This window comes from Phyllobates terribilis, unplaced genomic scaffold (genome assembly GCF_046119375.1).
Source record: "Phyllobates terribilis strain yellow unplaced genomic scaffold, ASM4611937v1 Scaffold_4120__1_contigs__length_64852, whole genome shotgun sequence".
Classification (NCBI taxonomy): Eukaryota; Metazoa; Chordata; class Amphibia; order Anura; family Dendrobatidae; genus Phyllobates; species Phyllobates terribilis.
Window position 1 is genome coordinate 20,813 of NW_027366872.1, and position 19,184 is coordinate 39,996.

The 19,184-nt window shown below is 36.7% G+C and overlaps 1 protein-coding gene across 1 annotated transcript; it reads left to right on the plus strand.

Moving 5' to 3' along the window:
• The first annotated feature begins 7,323 nt into the window (after nt 1–7,323).
• On the plus strand, nt 7,324–13,915 carry LOC141248858 (uncharacterized). Its single transcript, XM_073669471.1, is given in 7 exon segments — nt 7,324–7,514; nt 7,516–7,569; nt 8,429–8,545; nt 12,501–12,744; nt 13,241–13,399; nt 13,486–13,637; nt 13,738–13,915. Coding segments are annotated over 7 exon segments (1,095 nt in total).
• Nucleotides 13,916–19,184: the final 5,269 nt, after the last annotated feature.

A 19,184-nucleotide genomic window follows, 5' to 3' on the forward strand; every position in this document is an offset into this window, starting at 1 on the left:
AATTACGATGCCAATTTTCGTTAAAACTACATTATTTAATATTGATTCCGCCCTAATTTTAGTAAAAGTTACAAAATTGAGGACATTGAATGGTTTTAACACGTCTAAAATCAAATTGGGCTCAGCGGCCTTGTTTCGTTAGAATTGGGCAATGGCGGCCCCACCACCAAATCAGATTTATTGAACAAATCTGATTTGGTGGTGGTTCAGCCGTGGACAGAGACAAGCGCCATGGGTTGGGTTGGTTCCACCGTGGCCGGAGAGCGGCCTTGCTTCCCCGGATTTTGGGCGGGAGATGTGCCGAAACAGTTTCCGGCAAACCTTAGTTCCACAGAAGCCGTATAACGGTGACTGGCGTCCTTTGCTTCGCCGGAACTGGGAACAGCGGCCATCTGGTGACCCCACAATCAAATCCGCCATCAGATGGATAAATCGAGCCGAATCTAGATCTGGTTTCGACGAAGGGTCTGAGCGGGTCGGGGCCGAATCTGGTCTGCGGGTTACCGAATTGGGTCGGAGACGTGGAAGGTTGCTGAAACGATATGCGGATGCGGGCGTGATGGCGGCCATCGGGTGGTTGCGCGAATTGGGTCGGAGCAGATTTTTTGCGTCCACCATGGCCGGAAGCGCTGCTCGTTTCTTCGTATGGACGAAGAAGAAGAAGAAGTGGGCCAGCCCCACTTATCTAAGTATACTGTTTTATGCCGTAATGTGTAGTTTATTAGACGGGCCATTGGTCGGAGCAGATTTATAGGCTAATGTGGTAGTTTATTAGTATAGTATCAACTTAGATATTATTAGCTAGAATAAATAAGATTTATTTTGAAAAATAAAGATTTAATTATTCTATAAGATATAGAGATATTTTATTTAGGTAATTTTGAATTAATATAATTAAATTTTATCTAAGAATATTAGATTCTATCGTTGGCAAATTAATCATTAATATTAGACATTAATTTTATTCATATTTTTTTTAATTGAAATAATGAGAAATCGTTTCTAATTCTAAATAGTTAATATGATTAATTATTTATGCTTTTTATGTGGATAAATAACATCTCTCACTAATTTCTATTTTAAATATTAGTATTGTATGCATGTTTTATATTATGGTATTACTGCATGCTGTGACTAGTATGGCCCAAATTATGATAGATAAATACGATCTGCGTATCGTTATGTTTTTCTTGTACACAATCTGCGTATTGTTATGTATTTTTCTTTGTAATTTAAATTTATGCAAGAGTATTTTCTTTCAAAATTTATGTAATACAAGAAGACGAAGATCCTATGAAGCTTGAAGGATGGTGATTCAAGATATCAAGACTTTCAAAGATTAGATCTTTTAGTGGCCATACTAGGAACCAACCTCTATTATTGCATTGTGTGAATGTCTTATAATCTCTTGCTTTGCATGTTTGTTTGTCTGTTTATGTCATTTTGTTCACTTATAGATAGACAATCATTGCATGCTTAGTCCCTTAAAAGAATATTGAGATTGCCTTTCCATGTCATAACCACGAGGCCTTTGGGATTCGTTGGATAGTTTTTGCCTTAGCGAGGTGTCCTTCTTTGACCATTTGGCTAGTGCGGGTATGTCTAATAGGGGCATGCTGCCTTGATATGGTTTGACTCAACAAGAGACCAAAAGACTCAGTTTTGGATCTTGAGGCATAGGATGCGCTTAACATTAGATGTGGCCATCAACCAAGAATTATAAGGAGTTATAATTAGTAAAGAGTTACTTACCTTGCTTACATGAGACTTGGGAAAGTGCCTTAGTACGCTCGAGTTTCATCTAAAATAGGATCTTGAAATCATTTTACTCACAAGGGACAAATTAAATTGAGTAGAATGTGCAATAACTTAGTTTTATAACCAATTATGATTTTAAGTTCTTGCATTTCAAGCATAATTTATCTGCATGTTTTCAATTTCTGTTTTGTAGTCACTATGTCTAGCGAAAACCTCAAATTCACACTATGATCAATAGTTGAGAAAAACAGGCTGAACGACGCCAATTTCCTCTATTAGGAAAGGCAACTAAGAATTGTTCTCATGCCTGAACAACAAGAGGATGTCTTAAGCACACCCATTCCTGAATTGTCTGACACCTCATCTAATGAGGAAAAGGCCAATTACAAGAACATCTGTGAAAGGTCAAGAGGTGTAACTTGCCTCGTGCTTGCAGCTATGGAGCCTGGTCTTCAACAGAGGTTTGAAGATCAGGATGCATACACGATAATGAAAAATCTTAGAGATCTTCTCAAAGAGCAAGCAAGGATTGAGAGGTATGAGACCCTCAAGGCCATATACGTTATTGAAATATTATCAACTAGCTCCAATTATTGGGTATTAGATACCGGTTGTGGTTCTCACATTATTTCGAATGTGCATGGACTGCGAAATAGGAGACGGTTGCATAGAGGAGAGATAGATTTCCGCGTTGGAAATGGAGATGCAGTTGTTGCAATTGAAACCGAGATTAAAGTCTACCTCTACCTTCTGGATTAGTTTTAGAACTTAATAATTGTTATTTTATTCCTTCAATTTCTAGAAATTTGATTTCACTTTCAGCTTTGCGCCATTAGGGCTATGAACTTTATTATTGTTGATAATGGTTTTGACATTTACAAGAATGATATTTTCTACGCCCATGCCATTGAGAACAGTATTGGACTATACATATTGGAGCTCAAATCTGAAGTATATAACGTTGTTACAAAAAGGCAAAAGTCGAATAATATAAGTGAAGCCAACCTATGGCATTGTCGCTTGGGTCACATTAGCATCAAACGCATGAAAGAACTCCAACGTGTTGGTCGTCTAAAATCATTTGATTTTGAAACATGCAAATCATGCCTAATGGGGAAGATGACAAGGTCACCTTTTACTGGTACAAGTGAAAGAACTATTGAGCTATTGGCTCTCATACATACTGATGTTTGTGGACCTATGATCGCAGAATCTAGGAGAGGCTATCGATACTTCATTACATTTACTTATGACTTTAGTAGATATGGGTATATCTAATGTAACATAAATCTGAATCCTTTGAAAAGTTCAAAGAATTTCAAAATGAAGTTGAAATACAAACTAGCAAGAAGAATAAGAAACTTCGATCAGATCGAGGGGGTGAATATTTGAGCCAAGAATTCGACCATCATTTGAGAAGTTGTGGTATAATAACACAACTCACTCCACCAGGTACACCACAACTGAATGGTGTGTCTGAAAGGAGAAACAGGACATTGCTAGACATGGTCCGATCCATGATGAGTTTTGCTGATCTTCCGACATCCTTTTGGGGTTATGCCCTCACTACTGTTGCGTTCACACTAAACAAGACTCCGTCACGATCAGTTGACAAGACACCACATGAGATATGGTTTGGGAAGCCTCCCAGCTTGTCATTTTTGAAAGTCTGGGGATGCGAGGCTTACGTAAAGCGTTTACTATCTGATAAGCTCGCACCTAAATCAGACAAATGCTTTTTTATAGGTTACCCCAAGAAAACGAGGGGTTATTATTTCTACAATCCCATTGAGAACAAAGTGTTTGTTGCTCGGGATGGTGCCTTTTTGGAAAAGGATTTCTTTTCCAAGAAGTCAAGTGGGAGAAATGTCCAGCTTGATGAGATTCAAACTGAGCAACAAACTCTACAGTAAGAGAACATAGAAGATGACATAGAGGAACTTGATTTTGGAATATTACCTTCTCAAGGTGAAACTACCCAAAATCAAGATGTAATTCCTCAAACAGATGAAGCAACTGAGGTACCACATACTGATGTGGTCAATCCTCTTGCTGAAGTCTCTCCAGCTGTAGGACCACTTTGGAGATCAGACAAGCTAAGGAGGCAACCTAGACGATATGAGGATTTCGTCCCGACTGCTAACATTGATATTCTATTCTTAGAGAATGATGAGCCTACTACCTATAAACAAGCTATGGCGGACACTAGCTCCGAAAAATGGCTTGCAGCCATGAAATCCGAAATGGACTCCATGTCTGAAAATCAAGTATGGGACTTGATAGATTTGCCTGATGGGGTGAAACCCATTGGATGTAAATGGGTCTTTAAGATTAAGACAGAAAAGGATGGAAATGTTTTTGTCTATAAGGCAAGATTAGTTGCCAAAGGATTTAGACAAGTTCATGGTACTATGATGAAACATTCTCACTAGTCGTAATGATCAGGTCCATTAGGATAATCCTAGCTATTGTCGCTTATTATGACTATGAGATATGGCAAATGGATGTCAAAACCGCTTTTCTAAATGGAAATTTAGAAGAGAATGTATACATGATACAACCAGAAGGTTTTGAGGATCCTAAAAATCCTAGGAAAGTATGCAAGCTTAAGAAGTCTATCTATGGACTTAAGCAAGCATCTAGGAGTTGGAACCTTCGTTTTGATGAAGTAGTCAAAAAGTTTGATTTCATCAGATGCGAAGAAGAGTCCTGTGTTTACAAGAAGTTTAGTGGGAGTAAAGTGGTCTTCCTGGTTCTATATGTGGATGACATATTACTCATTGGAAATGATATTCCTATGATGGAGACAGTTAAGGAATGGCTTAAAAAGAATTTTTCAATGAAAGATCTAGGAGAGGCAGAGTACATATTAGGCATAAAGATCTATAGAGATAGATCTAGGAGACTTATTGGTCTAAGTCAAGGAACTTATATAGATAAAATCTTTGCTAGATTCAATATGATGAATTCCAAGAAAGGATTTCTTCCTATGCAACATGGTTTACATCTCAGCAAAAGTCAGTGTCCTAAAACACTTGGTGAAACTGAGAGAATGAGTAAGATTCCTTATGCTTCAGCCATAGGATCTATCATGTATGCTATGACATGTACTCGCCTAGATGTTGCGCACGCTTTGAGTATGTGCAGCAGATACCAATCAAACCCCGGAGAGGCACATTGGTGTGCGGCCAAGAACATTCTAAAGTACTTAAGAATGACTAAGGATGACGTTTTGGTGTATGTCGGTGATGACGAGTTAATCGTCAAGGGCTATATGGATGCGAGTTTCTAGACAGACAGAGATGATTTTGAATCTCATTCAGGGTACGTCTTCATTTTGAATGGAGGAGCCATCAGCTGGAAGAGCTCAAAGCAAGGGATAATAGCAAATTCTACAACGGAAGCAGAGTACATTGTTGCTAGTGAAGCAGCTAAGGAGGCTGTCTGGATTAGACACTTTATAGCTGAGCTAGGTGTCGTTCCTAGCATTTCTAGAGCTATTGACGTCTATTGTGATAACAATGGCGCCATTGCTCAAGCCAAGGAACCTAGCTCTAGTTCTAGATCGAGACATGTCCTACGGAAGTACCACATGATCAGACACTATGTTGATAGAGGTGATGTAAGGATGTGCAAAGTGCACACAAACGACAACATTGCAGATCCTTTAACCAAGCCCATGCCTAGGTCCAAGCATGAGAGTCACACTCGGGCCAAAGGGCTCAAACACATTGGAGAATTGTTTTGAAATATTTATTTTTGATAAAAACTTGTTTATCGTTATTACAAACACTTATGCTTGATTCATATATATGATTTTCATATTATTATTTAAATTACTTGGATTTGAATAAAGTATCCAAATAATTTTGTAGTTAATAAATGGGTCCATCAAAACTGTTCTGGTGGATGAAGCCCCATTAAGTGAACTGAAATTACAAAATTATTAAATTGTCCGTGGTCTTAGTCATTAATTTGGATACAAATGACTTATTTTAAGACCATATTGTGAGATTGATTGATAACATCGGGTTTTATGTGTTGTAGGGACACAAAGATGTCTAATCAATTACATAGATGTGTATGGTGATACATATTGGGCAGACCGTTCTTAGGATTCTGTGGGACATTACTACAGAGTTCTAAGATTATTCATGATTAGTGAGTTCCTTAGACATGAGTACGATATAGTCTTCGTTTGGCTGCTGGTATGTCTTTGACGCTGCTAAACGCTGGCCGTAACAGGCAGTTATAAAAGTAGTGATTGGGATTGCCAAAAGTTGAGTGGGAGCTATAGTTTTACAAGATTGAATATGTCCTCCTATTCCATGTATACCATGATACATTTGGAAAGGAATGGTGTCTCGGCCACTTGAAGAGTGAGAACTGAAAAAACGCATGGCCATGTTCACATGGATTATTAATAATCATCTGTATTGACAGTTCGATCTCAAGAGTTCAAGAAACATATTTGACGAAAAAAGATGAGTTTCATCATACAGTCAAATAAGACATTAAGTGACAAAGGAATTTTAACATTGCACACTTGTTTTAAGGACAAGTGGGAGATTGAAGGAATTGTGTCCTTTAATCAAATTTGCAGTTACTAAATATGAGATAGGATATTTAATGAAGATTTATAATCCGATTATTTTAGATAGTCATAGTGATTTGCTAGAAGCCAACTATGATTTACAGATTTTATGTTATAAAATTCATTGCTATTATAATTGGGTTCTACGAGGTCACACCATAAGAGTATATGGACTGGATCAATGTTTGAGAGATTATATAAAGTATATAATATAAAGTTATACAAGATATAACTTAGAGCTTATTAGTGATAAAGAGTTATTATTAATATAAGTATAATATATGTAAATATATATATATATATATATTTAATTAGAAGATTAAATATATCTATTGGTGGATTATAAATATGGTTGATCTTTCTTTGAGAATTCAAAGAAATCAATTCATTATTTTCTACATAACAAAAGCTCTAAAGGTTTTCTCTCTAAAAGAACAAGCCTTTGATTCTTCGTTCTAGCAACCGGAGAATAAGGCGATCCAGATCTTTCTACTCGGGGTGGACCAACTAGAGGAGCTTTATTTGCGGCTCTCAATCTTCTCGTTCATCGGAAATTCACGCATCAAGAGGTATTGTATCTTCTATACCTTAATCCAATTGATTTATGCTAGATCTTTCGTTTAGATGTTAGGAAATCGTTTCCTGCAATTTTGCTTATACGCATCTAAATCCCTACGCCCATAACACTCATAAGTGAAAATACACACATAATTATAATGGTTCGTGCATAATACGGGTCCGAAAGTAACTAGTAGTATAGTAGGTAGGTAGAAAGTAGAAACGTAGGTATGTAATTAATGATCACAAACAAGGTAGTGGAAATTAAAGGTGGAAATGGAAAGGAGTGGTACTGGTACGTGGGAGTATATAAAGGGAGGGAGGGATGGAGGTTATGCATGCAGCTGCACTTAGCTTTGTTTGATAAGATTGAATTAAGTAAAAGAGTATAAGGAGATCGGTCGAAGATGGGAATGGGTGGTGTTTTGGGAAAGGTGAAGGCGTTTGCGGCGATGGTGTCGCTTCAGTTCGGGTACGCTGGAATGTACATCGTGACGACTATCTGCTTGAAGAGGGGGATGAACCACTTTGTGCTCTCTGTCTACCGCCACGTCTTTGCCACCATCGCCATCGCCCCTTTGCCTTTTTCATTGAGAGGAAGACTAGGCAAAGATCACACTCTCCATTTTCATCAAGATAATGCTGCTTGGCCTTCTCGAGTATGTATCTTAATCCATATAAATGTTGTATGATTCTAAATTTATTCTCTTCAATTAATTTTAAGAAAATAAAAAAAAATAAACTCAAATAGTTCTCATTTATTATAACTCTAAACAAAAAAATTACTATTTTTTATTAAAAGGAAGTAAATGACTATTCAAATCATTCTAATTCTCATTATTTATCTTGTAATGAAAAATAAAATCAATTTTTATTGCAATCTAATAATTTAATTTATTATATCATATTTAAATATTCTTTAAATAATTATTAAATTTTTAATAATTGATTAATTAACTCTTGAACTTGTAGATTAAACCAAACAACTCGGTGACCCACAAAACACTTGACATAAATTGGCATATTATCCAATTAAAAGGAATTGATATTAAATTGAACGCTAACAAAACATTAGCATCTGTTAGGTTTACCAATAATATAATTTGGAACACAACTTATCTAGACATACTTCAAACACAACTTATACTAAGTCGTTGATAATAATTATGAATATGTGTATACTACGTATTTAATTAAGTTCAGAAGAGATATCCTAATATATAAAATCTATCATATAAGAAAATTAAAACACAAGTAAAAATATGGATATATATATAGATATATAAATAATGTGTATTCAATTGTTTTATTAAAAGTGATTAATGTTATACGATAGCGTATATTAAATCAATATATATAATGATATGCAATATCAAAGATAAAATAATACATATATAAGTATAAAATTTATATATTAAAATAAAAATATATACAAATCATGGATATCTAAGTAATAATGTATATACTACTATATGAAGAATTGAGTTACACATTTATAATCAAGTTTATTACCTACAGGCCAGTGATTGATCAAAATCTGTACTATGTGGGTCTGAAAGAAACCTCAGCAACATTTGCATCAGCAAGCATCAACGTCCTCCCTGCTATTACCTTCATCTTAGCCACCATTTTCAGGTAGACCCCACCCCGCTATAAAAACATACATAATGGAGTCCATGTCACTAAATAATTAACTAAAAATGCCATGTGTTGCAACTTATCACTTGTGTTTTCCTAGTGGCCTCATGGCCACTCTTAGTCAATACGCATAAAAAGGAACATTATTCTAGTTGCTGTCAAAATATTATTTATTACTAAGGCACGTCTACTCCAATTATATATCCACATCATTCCTTTTTTAGTACTAATAGGGTTGCGTATCTAAAAATATACGTGCATATAGTCTTGGTTGGCCTAATAATACATTTTAAATAATCACCAAACTTTATCCAGTGTAATTTCTTTTCCACTTTGGATTATCAACTTTGTTGAGTGGAGATTATTAATAGGTATTTTTACATGGAATTACTCACTATTTTTAAAAAAATATCTCTTGTATTTAAAATTATTTTAACTAATTCAATTATTATATTTTTTTCCAACAAGAATTGTCCACAACCTTATCTGTCAAAATTTTCTTAATGTTGTATCAGATGTCTATTTTACCCTATCTTTTTTTAAAGAAAAATACCCTCTCTTTTTCTTCAATGAAGTCCACCGGCCCTGGAATTACAGATGTACAAACATCCTTCTTCTAGCATCGAGTTAAAATTTGCCGAAATCCTATTCGGATGCGGCTCCGTCTTATAAAAGTTGTTATCTCATTCATCGTCTTCCACCTGCCATTTTGGAAGCCCCATTTAATATCTCGTTTGAGTTCAATATTCTCGTCTCTCCTCCAAACCTTAGCCTCTCTCAAATTTCCGCATCACCGGCGCTGTGAACGACGGAGTCCACCGTCCTCTAAAATCCTCGAACCCATTTATGGGGAGTTCTTGGGCTCGAACATCTTTGAGGCAGTCTGCTAGCCGAAAGCAAAAAGCAAGAAATGGGTGTTTAATCGGGTACGGGGAAGAAATGTCGGATGTGGAGTTCACTGAGTCGAGTGAGATGAGATGACCGCCTCCCGGCTGGGGATCATGAATACAATTGATGGAAATTTTACTACTAACCCACTCTTTCTTTCAGCAGACTAAGTGGATGAATTTTCATATCAAAAACAGTTCTACCTATGCATTGATTGAATTTTTACAAGTCTGACGTGATATTAGCTTAACAAACAATTTTTATGAATATTGTTGTCTTTTCACATATTGTTGGAAAATATAGGAAAAATAGAGTATAAGTGAATTATGGTAGTAAAACTATAAAAATCAGGTGGTTTATTAATTTATATAATAGGTAGTTTCTTATAAATTTGACCATATATTTTTAAAAAAGTTAATTTTTAATTTTTATTTAGGAGGTTAAAAAACTCTTACCCATTAAAGAAGAAAAATGAGAACAATTTCATACTAGTCGGCTTGAAAGAAATTGATAACTACAATTAGAGTACTATTAAAATAATATTTTGTCTTGAGTTTTTCTTTCATTATTTTTACATATAGAAAAAAAAATTCTTGGAGTAAAATATTCATTGGGGAGCATTAAACCTAGCAGGCTTTGTTCAAAGCTCTGATAGTAAACTTTATTTTATATGTAATTCCATGGAAATAAGATGTTTTTACTTATATTTATCATAAACGTTTACTGATTGAGTGAACATTTTATCTTATTATAAACTGTTAAAATATATAGTCTTTACTGAGAACAAGTGGTTACATGTTAAGAGTAAGAGGCCGAGGTTAGCAGCCCTCTTCAAAATTGAGTTTTCCCAACAGCATTTCCCTGTAACTATATAGAATTAAGTTTTGCTGATATTAGACTTTAAATTATAAATTTTGTAGTTGAATTATTGAATATTAAACTGTAAAGATGGAGCATGAATTTGTAAACGGATTGAAAAAAAAATGAAAAAAAATCAAGTTATTTATAAAATTCCATCCCTTCACTTTTTATCACTTCTTTGTTACTATGTTCAAAAATTCATGTTATATATTCATAACTTAATACTTTCGTTCATGATTTGAATATGTATATTCTATTACAAAGTTTTCGTATTTTAAGGTCTAATTTCAGTAATTTCTCTATATTTATATAAATAAACATTTTTTCGGATATCTAGCTACTTTTATTGGAAGTGTAGTATAACAACTAGCTAGGAAAATAAAAACCTCAACAATTTAGTTGGCCACTAATTAATAAACATTAGCACGTTCTGTATTTTTAAAAGCTTTCATTTTTAAAGTTATATAGTCACAGTATATGCATATTATAGCAAATGAAAAAATATTAAGTCATGCATACAGGTTTTTAATACAGTGTTTTAATACACTACACTCGCAATTCGCAAATATATAGAAAGGACGAAATATGAAAGGATGAAATATGAAAAGGATATGATACGAGAAGTTTATCAATGCAAACAATTTTAAGTTGCAAATGTGTGAAGAAATAATTTAAGACGAGTAAAGACAACGCAATCGAATTATTTTTATAAAAGTTAATTAAACAAGTTGAAAAGCATGTTGCACTAAAGGATGTTTATACCCCTAAAAAATATGGGTAATAATATGCTAGGATATACATATATAATAGTTTACGTACATTCGTACAGATATTCACTTATTCGTGTATTTGTATTTTAATTTTCCAAAAAAAGTAGTTTTGAGTGTATTTTTTCTTTGTTTTAATGCATTCCATCAAGCAACTTGATACATAAGTATTATATATTTTTTCATTAGAATAAAATGCGAAAAAAATTTAGATTACACTTCCTCGTGGAATTTGATATATACTTTTTATTTACACAGAAATTGTACAATAATGAGGTGTACACACCATTACTTTGGCGCAACCATTTATTTTGTCTTATATAATAGGTTGTGATATATAGTTTAATTACACGAATAATCTTTAAATTCTATGATTTTATTAAATTGGACAATAATGTAGAATAAGGATCCGATAAAAACAACCATTATGGTGCAAACTGCGAACTTTCTCGGGTACACATATAACACGCTAATGTTCACACATAAAACGTTAATGTTCACATCTAAGAGGATAAAAAAATCACCCAGAAAACGTAAAAAAAAAGTTCATCATGAATTACAAAAATGTCACCGCATGAAATCATTAAAAACTAATATTTTAATCTCAGCTATCTATTTTCTAATCTATTAGCTCAATATTCTTCACATTTTATACCATAAGAAAAGTTCACACTGAAATTCACCTCCAATAATAATGTATTCGCAGTCTTTATGGGCTTTAGATGTTAGGGTGTCGTCAACTTAGGAAATGTATGAAGGGATTGGGACCAAATTGCACAATTCACTCTGTGATGTATCACCTTCTTTTTAATTTATTCATTTATCATCCTATATTCATATCCTACCTGTATACTACAAATCTAAAATAATAAACAAATGATGTGACAATTTTATGTTAAAAATAGACATGTGACGCTCTCTTATTATTCTCACACAATTACTATTTATATAAAAAATCTATAATTTAAAATTAAAATTTTATTTTAAAATATATAAAGTCTTCATTATTTTCATGTTTTAAATCTCCGAATCTATACAAGATATTATTTATTATTCTGAGAATATTATTTAGTAATTATGAACTTGAAACAAAGTTTCGATTTTATACAAGAAAAATCTAACATTATCTTGTATATGATTACAAAGATATCCTATAAAAACAATGACAACTTAATAAATATATAAAATCACGATTAATAAGTAAAGTATATTAGACACAATCACCATTTATAATTTTGAGAAATATATTTATTTTTATATTATGACGGCATATAATAGATTTTTATCAATATGATTTATTTATATATATATTTAATAATTACAATATCTCTATAACTTATTTTATTTTAATATAAAATATTATATAAATGACGCGCAAGTGAATGATATTTAAAATGTGAAAATGAATTTTTAAAACTGGGAAAATGAAATGACAGGCTGGAGAAGGTGGACATAAGGAAAGTAGCAAGCCAAGCGAAAATAGCAGGAACCATAGTGACGGTGGGTGGGGCCATGGTGATGACTCTCTATAAGGGCCCCATCGTTGACCTCTTTTTTGCCGGCCACAGCGGCCACCATGGCACCACCACCTCCTCCTCCGTGACAGGCCAGCACTGGGTTGCAGGCACCCTCCTCCTCCTTGCCAGTTGTCTTGGTTGGGCAGCCTTTTTCATCCTTCAGGTATATTTATCATTGTATCGTGTAAATCCAATTAGATTTGAGATTGACTTTATATTGTGAAATATAAAGTTGCAGATATTTATAATAGTGAATATATAATATTGATTTATGAATATAGCATGATATTATTTTATATTCATGAATTAATATTCTTCATTGTTTGATTTCCTCTTCTATGGACTTGTTTATTTATGTTATCCTCATTTGTGATGTTCAAAGATTTTTTATTTATTAGAATGCATAAAAATAAATAAAGACTATATGGAAATATGGCAACTGATAAATAAATATACGAAATCCAGATTAGACAATCAGATAGAAAACAGTTTGAGGTATATGATGAAATGTATTTACTAATTTTAAAGAGAATTTGGTTTATGTAAACTAGAATTTTGTCTGCAAAAGGAATAGAATAAAGGGAGGTGATGATGAAAGTGAAGAAGTGGTTATAGTATTAGAATTATGATAATTGATTGATTTTTGGTTGATGGTGCAGTCATTTACATTGAAAGAATACCCGGCTGAGCTGTCGTTGACGGCCTTAATCTGTGTGATGGGCTCGGTTGAAGGAGCGGCAGTGACCCTAGTGGTGAACCGGGACATGAGTGCGTGGGAACTAGGATGGGACTCTCGCCTTTTGGCTTCCGCCTACTCCGTACGAGCCCATGCATTTCAATTTCCTACCTCTATCTATCCCTACCTACATGCGCTTTTGTTAAATCTTACAACATTCACATACAGGGTGTGGTCTGCTCTGGAATTGCATACTACGTGCAAGGAGTCGTAAATAGGGAACGAGGTCCAGTTTTTGTGACTGCCTTCAGCCCTTTGTGCATGATCATCACCGCTATTCTGGGTTCTCTAATCTTAGCTGAAAAGATGCATCTGGGAAGGTACAACCACAAATTCATATATATATACACATACACATACTTCTTGGTTTCGATTAATATATATTAATGTCATACATATCGCCCCCTGCGGTGCATGCAGTATTATAGGAGCAGTGATTATAATAACGGGGCTGTACACAGTGGTGTGGGGGAAGAGCAAGGACCGGAACGAAGGCGATGTGAAGGGCAAGCTTCAGGAGTTGCCCATCTCACAAACCACAAGATCAATCTTGGTTGATCAACCCCGTCGATCTTCTGAACTTCCTCAACAACCATGAGATCCATATATTTGTCTTACCAGCTTGTACTTTCAAATTCGTCGTTTTTGCTGTATTGTTGGACACTCATGTTATATATAAGTGTGTCTGTACGTGCGCGTCAATATTATTAGTACAACTATCCTACCCTCTACCTTGTAACGTACGTACATGATACATCAGCTTTTGATTCATCGGTGATTGACACTGCATTCTAATCGCAAATTTGTAAGATAAAATGGAAAGTCTATCCGTCTAAGACTACTACTTGCCAAATATTTGATCGATTGGTGTTACACCTTAGAGAAGAGTCAACTATCCCTTTTTAGTAACTTATAGAGTGGAGTAATAAATCAGGAAAAAAATCTATGATGGATCCTTGGTTGGTGGAGTTGCGGTGCAAGGTTCGGTCACACATACGAAGGGTCACCATGGGCGTTGGAAGTGCGAGAGATGGGCGTTGGTGGAGAGTGCGGGTAGGCGGATGGTCGCAAGGTGCGAGTAGGCGGGCTGGTGCGAGAAGGCGGATGGGCGTGCGTACACAGAGGTGAAGGGGTGTGCGGTTGGAGGCGGAAGATGGATGGGTGGATGTGGGGATAGAGCAAGCTCGGATATGACTCACCGGGCTCCTTCCTTGGTGATTGGGTATGACGCACCAATGGACTAAGGGCTGCGTTCTTAGCTTGATATGACGCACAAGCAAGAAAACACAAGGAATTGGACTTGAAAATCCAAGAAACTCAAAAGGCGTGTTTTTTAGAATAGGAAGAGATTGTTTTTGATCAAGTTGTGAAAAAATGAGAGGAAAGCCTCTCTACTTATAGCCACAAGGCTCCCTAGAAACCCTAGAAAACGAAAAGTTTATTGCAAACCAATCCCTAGAAACGAAAGGTCTAATTGCCCAACAAGAGCCCAAAAATAAATAATTATAAATAATAACCAAAACTTTCAAAATGGTAAACTATGCCCTTTATTCTTCCTTGGTCTTCAAGAGTGTGAGCAGTCCTTGATTGAGAGTTGGTAGGTCGTCGCTTGAAGCTATTCCCTTGTCGATAAGGCATTGAAGGTTCCCGAGCTTTGGCGCAAGTCAGCCTTGGCACTGGCACATCCTTGCTAGGCTTGTTGGACACTTGATGTGGAGGATTCACATCAGTCCAACTCAATTACATAGTGTGGAAATCTCACCACAAACTAGTGTTAGTTAAAACAAATATCTTCTAATTTTTAGAAGGATTTAGAAATATAATTAAGATAAAGATCTTCCTTATCTCCTGTTACTTGAACTAGCATTAGCTTAACTTAGTTTCTTAAGTTTTGATAATTAAAAACTTAATATATAACAATCTATGTGAGTTTTAAGTGTTACAGGGTAATGCTTATAGATATTATGGTCTAACGTACACGTTACAAGTCTCGCTTATAAAGGTTAATAAGCACAAGGGTCGCGCTTAGACATTTACAAAGTCGCTTAGCAGCGCGATAGGCGTGCTAAGGTTCCAAGAGAGAGACTAAGAAAATCTGGAAGAGGAAATACGAGAAGCGCGTACTAGAGGTTGAAAACAAGGAGAAAACGCGTTTTTACATATAAGCACGAGTTAAATGTGCAACTAAGTTGACGCAATTTCTGCAAGTTGCAGATGGATCGGGATATATGGAGCGTACACATGTTAGCTTAATATACAAGTGTTGGGATAGGATCGTCCTTGGTTGTGTTACGGTGCGAGAGAATGGCTCCAAGAACAAGTAACATCAATTCGGATAACTCGACACAGATCTGGGAAGATGAAGATGGGACGAATGATAAAAGATAGATTTGGGGGGCGTTCTTCCTATGAATTTAAAGAGGGTGAAGTGAAGTAGATGGTGGTGAAGATGGTTTGTGATTTCAATGAAAATCGAGGGAGATATGGACTCTCAAAGTCGGATATGACTCACCGGCGAAGTGAGAACTTGTGGGCCTTGGATGTTACACACCAAGAGTGGATGTTGGGCTCTCAATTGGTTGATATGACACACAAGCAATGGAGAGAATGACCTTCAAAGATTCAGTTTTTGCTCCAGCAAAAAGAGAGAGTTTTTTTTATCAATATTGAGCAAATCAGAGAGGGGGTCTATTAGTAGCTAGGGCTGGCTTTCTCTCACAATATTCAGCCATACATGATGTCAAATTAAGCTAAAAATAACCTCTTAAAATCAAATAAATGCTTGCCTTAACACAAGACAAAATAAGGAAAGTTGTCAAAAAGGAATAAAGTTTTATAGTGTCTAGAATCCAATGATTCAGCTGGCTAGTCATGAGAGGGAACTTAGATGGCATGGGATGCTTCTTGGAAGGTTGATTAAATGCTAATAATGGTGCATGGTTCGTCACAGAAAATGTTCAACGGTCTATGAGTGGTGAGAGCAAGCTGGACTTGGCCTTGAAGTTTCTTAGCCATAGAGCGAGTGATACGCATGGTTGGCTCTTCATGTCCTTTCACCATGTCATGGATGTCTCCCTTGACATCCAAGATAGGTACAATAAGATTTTTATGGGACGGATTCACATCATCCTTCCTCCCTTCAAAAGGATTCGACCTCGAATCGTGCTTGTCCTCTAGCTCAGCATCGTCCCCAAATAGGTATGGCCTAAGCTTCGCAACATTGAAGACATAATGGAAACCCATTTCCGGTGGAAGATCCAAGCGGTATGCATTGTTGTTAATCTTATCTAGCACTTGAAAAGGTCCATCTGCACGCGGCTTTAACTTGGAATTTCTACGTGAGGGAAACCTTTCCTTGCGGAGGTGCACCCACACCAAGTCACAGGGCTCAAAGAGAAGCTCCTTGCGTCCCTTGCTGTGTTGTTTCTCATATTGCGTCGTGCGCTTCTCAAGCCGCTTCCTCGTGTCTTCATGCAACCTCTTGACATAGTCCGCCAAATCCTTTCCTTCCTTGCTAAAACCATCAACAATGGGGTGAGCAATAAGGTCTAAAGGGGTGAGAGGGTTCTTACCATAGGCGACCTCAAATGGAGTCTTCTTGGTCACCCAGTGTGTGGTGCGGTTGTATGCAAACTCAATGTAAGGGAGGCACTCTTCCCACTTGCGTAGGTTAGCTTTCAAAACAACACAAACTAGGGTGCCAAGTGACCTATTCACTACTTCGGTTTGACCATCCGTTTGAGGATGACAAGAATATAGCAACTTGGTGCCTAACTTAGCCCACAAGGTCATACAAAAATGGCTAAGGAACTTAACATCCCTATCCGACACTATGGACTTAGGAAGACCATTTAGGCGTACCATATGATTGAAAAACAAGGACACCACATTGGTTGCATCATCGGTTTTATGACAGGCAATAAAGTGTGCCATTTTGCTAAACCAATCTACAACCACAAAAATGGAGTCTCTTCCCTTTTAGTACTAGGAAGTCCCAACACGAAATCCATGGATAGGTCTTCCCAAGGTTGTTGGAGAATGGGTAAGGGAGTATATAACCCATGTGTGTTGGCTCTAGATTTTCCTTGTGCACAAGTAGCACAAGAAGCAAATAGTTTTTCCACGTACCTAAGCATGCGTGGCCAGTAGAAGTGTTCCTTCAAGGATTGCAAAGTCTTAGCAACGCCGAAGTGGCCCATAAGACCACCACCATGCGCTTCTTGCACTAGTAGTCGTCGGGTAGACCCACTAGGGATGCAGAGTTTAGTTCGCTTCATGAGATAACCCTCATGCAAGAAAAAATGATCCTTGCTTCCCAAAGTACTACATTCCTCATATGTGTCCTTTAAGTCAAGGTATAAGGCATACCCCCTATAGAAAACATAACAAAAGCTTGTTCATTCACCTTAAGAGGTGTATTAGAATTCAGCCAACATAAAGTATAGGGTTGTACAAGAGGAGTAGTATTAAGAGCAAATCTTTTGATCACCTCTTGATCTATGATGTTACAACAAGATCCTCCATCAATTATGAGATTACATATTTTACCTTGGATGAGGAATCTTGTATGGAAAATGGTTTTCTCTTTGGTTTGGTGGGGCAGGAGCTTCATTAGTGATTAGAGATCGTTTGACCAAAAAACACTCACCTTGAGTCTCAGCTTCTACTTGCAACTCCGCCACCTCCTCCTCTTCTCCTTGTTACCTCTCAACCTCGGCCTCCTCATCAGACTCATACTCACCAATGGTGTTGAAAAGGACCTGGCACCTAGAAGGACAATCCTTAGCCATGTGACCACGCCCAAGGCATTTAAAGCACTTGATCTCACTTGAGCGTTGCTCCCCTTCACGCCTACCGCCTTGAGGAATCCTTGAAGGTTCACGTCTTATGGCCACCATTGAGGTGTCTTGCTTGTTCTCGGGATGTCTAGTGGGGTAGCTAGAAGATCATCCTCCTTGGTTGTTCCAAGGCCTATTGTTTGATGAGTAACTCTTCTTTTGAGGTATGTTTTGATAAGTATGATTGGTGTAGTGCAAAATCTCCTCAATAGTAGTTCCTCGAACAAAATGATGCATAGTCACTATAGCCTTAAGGTCAGGGTTTAAGCAATTGATGAATTTAGAGATGACATACCCTTCGAGAAACCTTAGGCCAGATCTATAGATGAAATTTTTGAGTTATTTGTAGTACTCATCTGACGTCTTGGTTCCTTGCCTCAATTGCTCCAACCTTGAGTGTAGGCGGTCTGTAAAGTCCTCGGGCACAAACCGGTGCCTTAATGCAGTTTTGAGCACGTCCCAAGTGTCTATGGATGGATAGCCATTGTACTCCCTTTCTTCTTTGTCCTCTATCCACCAATGATAAGCAAAATCAATTAATTTAATGGTGGCAATGGCTACCTTTTGAGAATCGGTGTATTGGTAGAAATCAAAGACTTGTTTTGTCTTGTGCTCCCACTCCAATTAGGCCTCAACGCCGGTTGTTCCTCCAAAAGGTTGCACTTTCAACTTCACATTAGGTCCTCTTCCATAACCTTGATCCATGTCTTGAACTTGGTAACCCCGTACTAGTCGTAGGAGTGCCCTTCCCATATGGTAATTCCCTCGCCCAAATCATCGGTATGCAGTTGGACGCCTCGGTTGCAATAGAGGCATTGGTGGCCTTGGTTGGAAGTCACCCACATTCTCTCGGCCTAGCAATTTAGTGGGGCCCGTAGGCAAAGGTACTGTAGGATAGCTAGCAAAAGGAGGAGAATGGCCAGAGTTCGTACCTGATTCCTCTCGGAATGTCGCCGTGATTGGTGGATGGGAGGAGGAAGGCACCATAGAAAAGGTGGCACCGGCGTGGGCAAGGACACGTGACCTGAA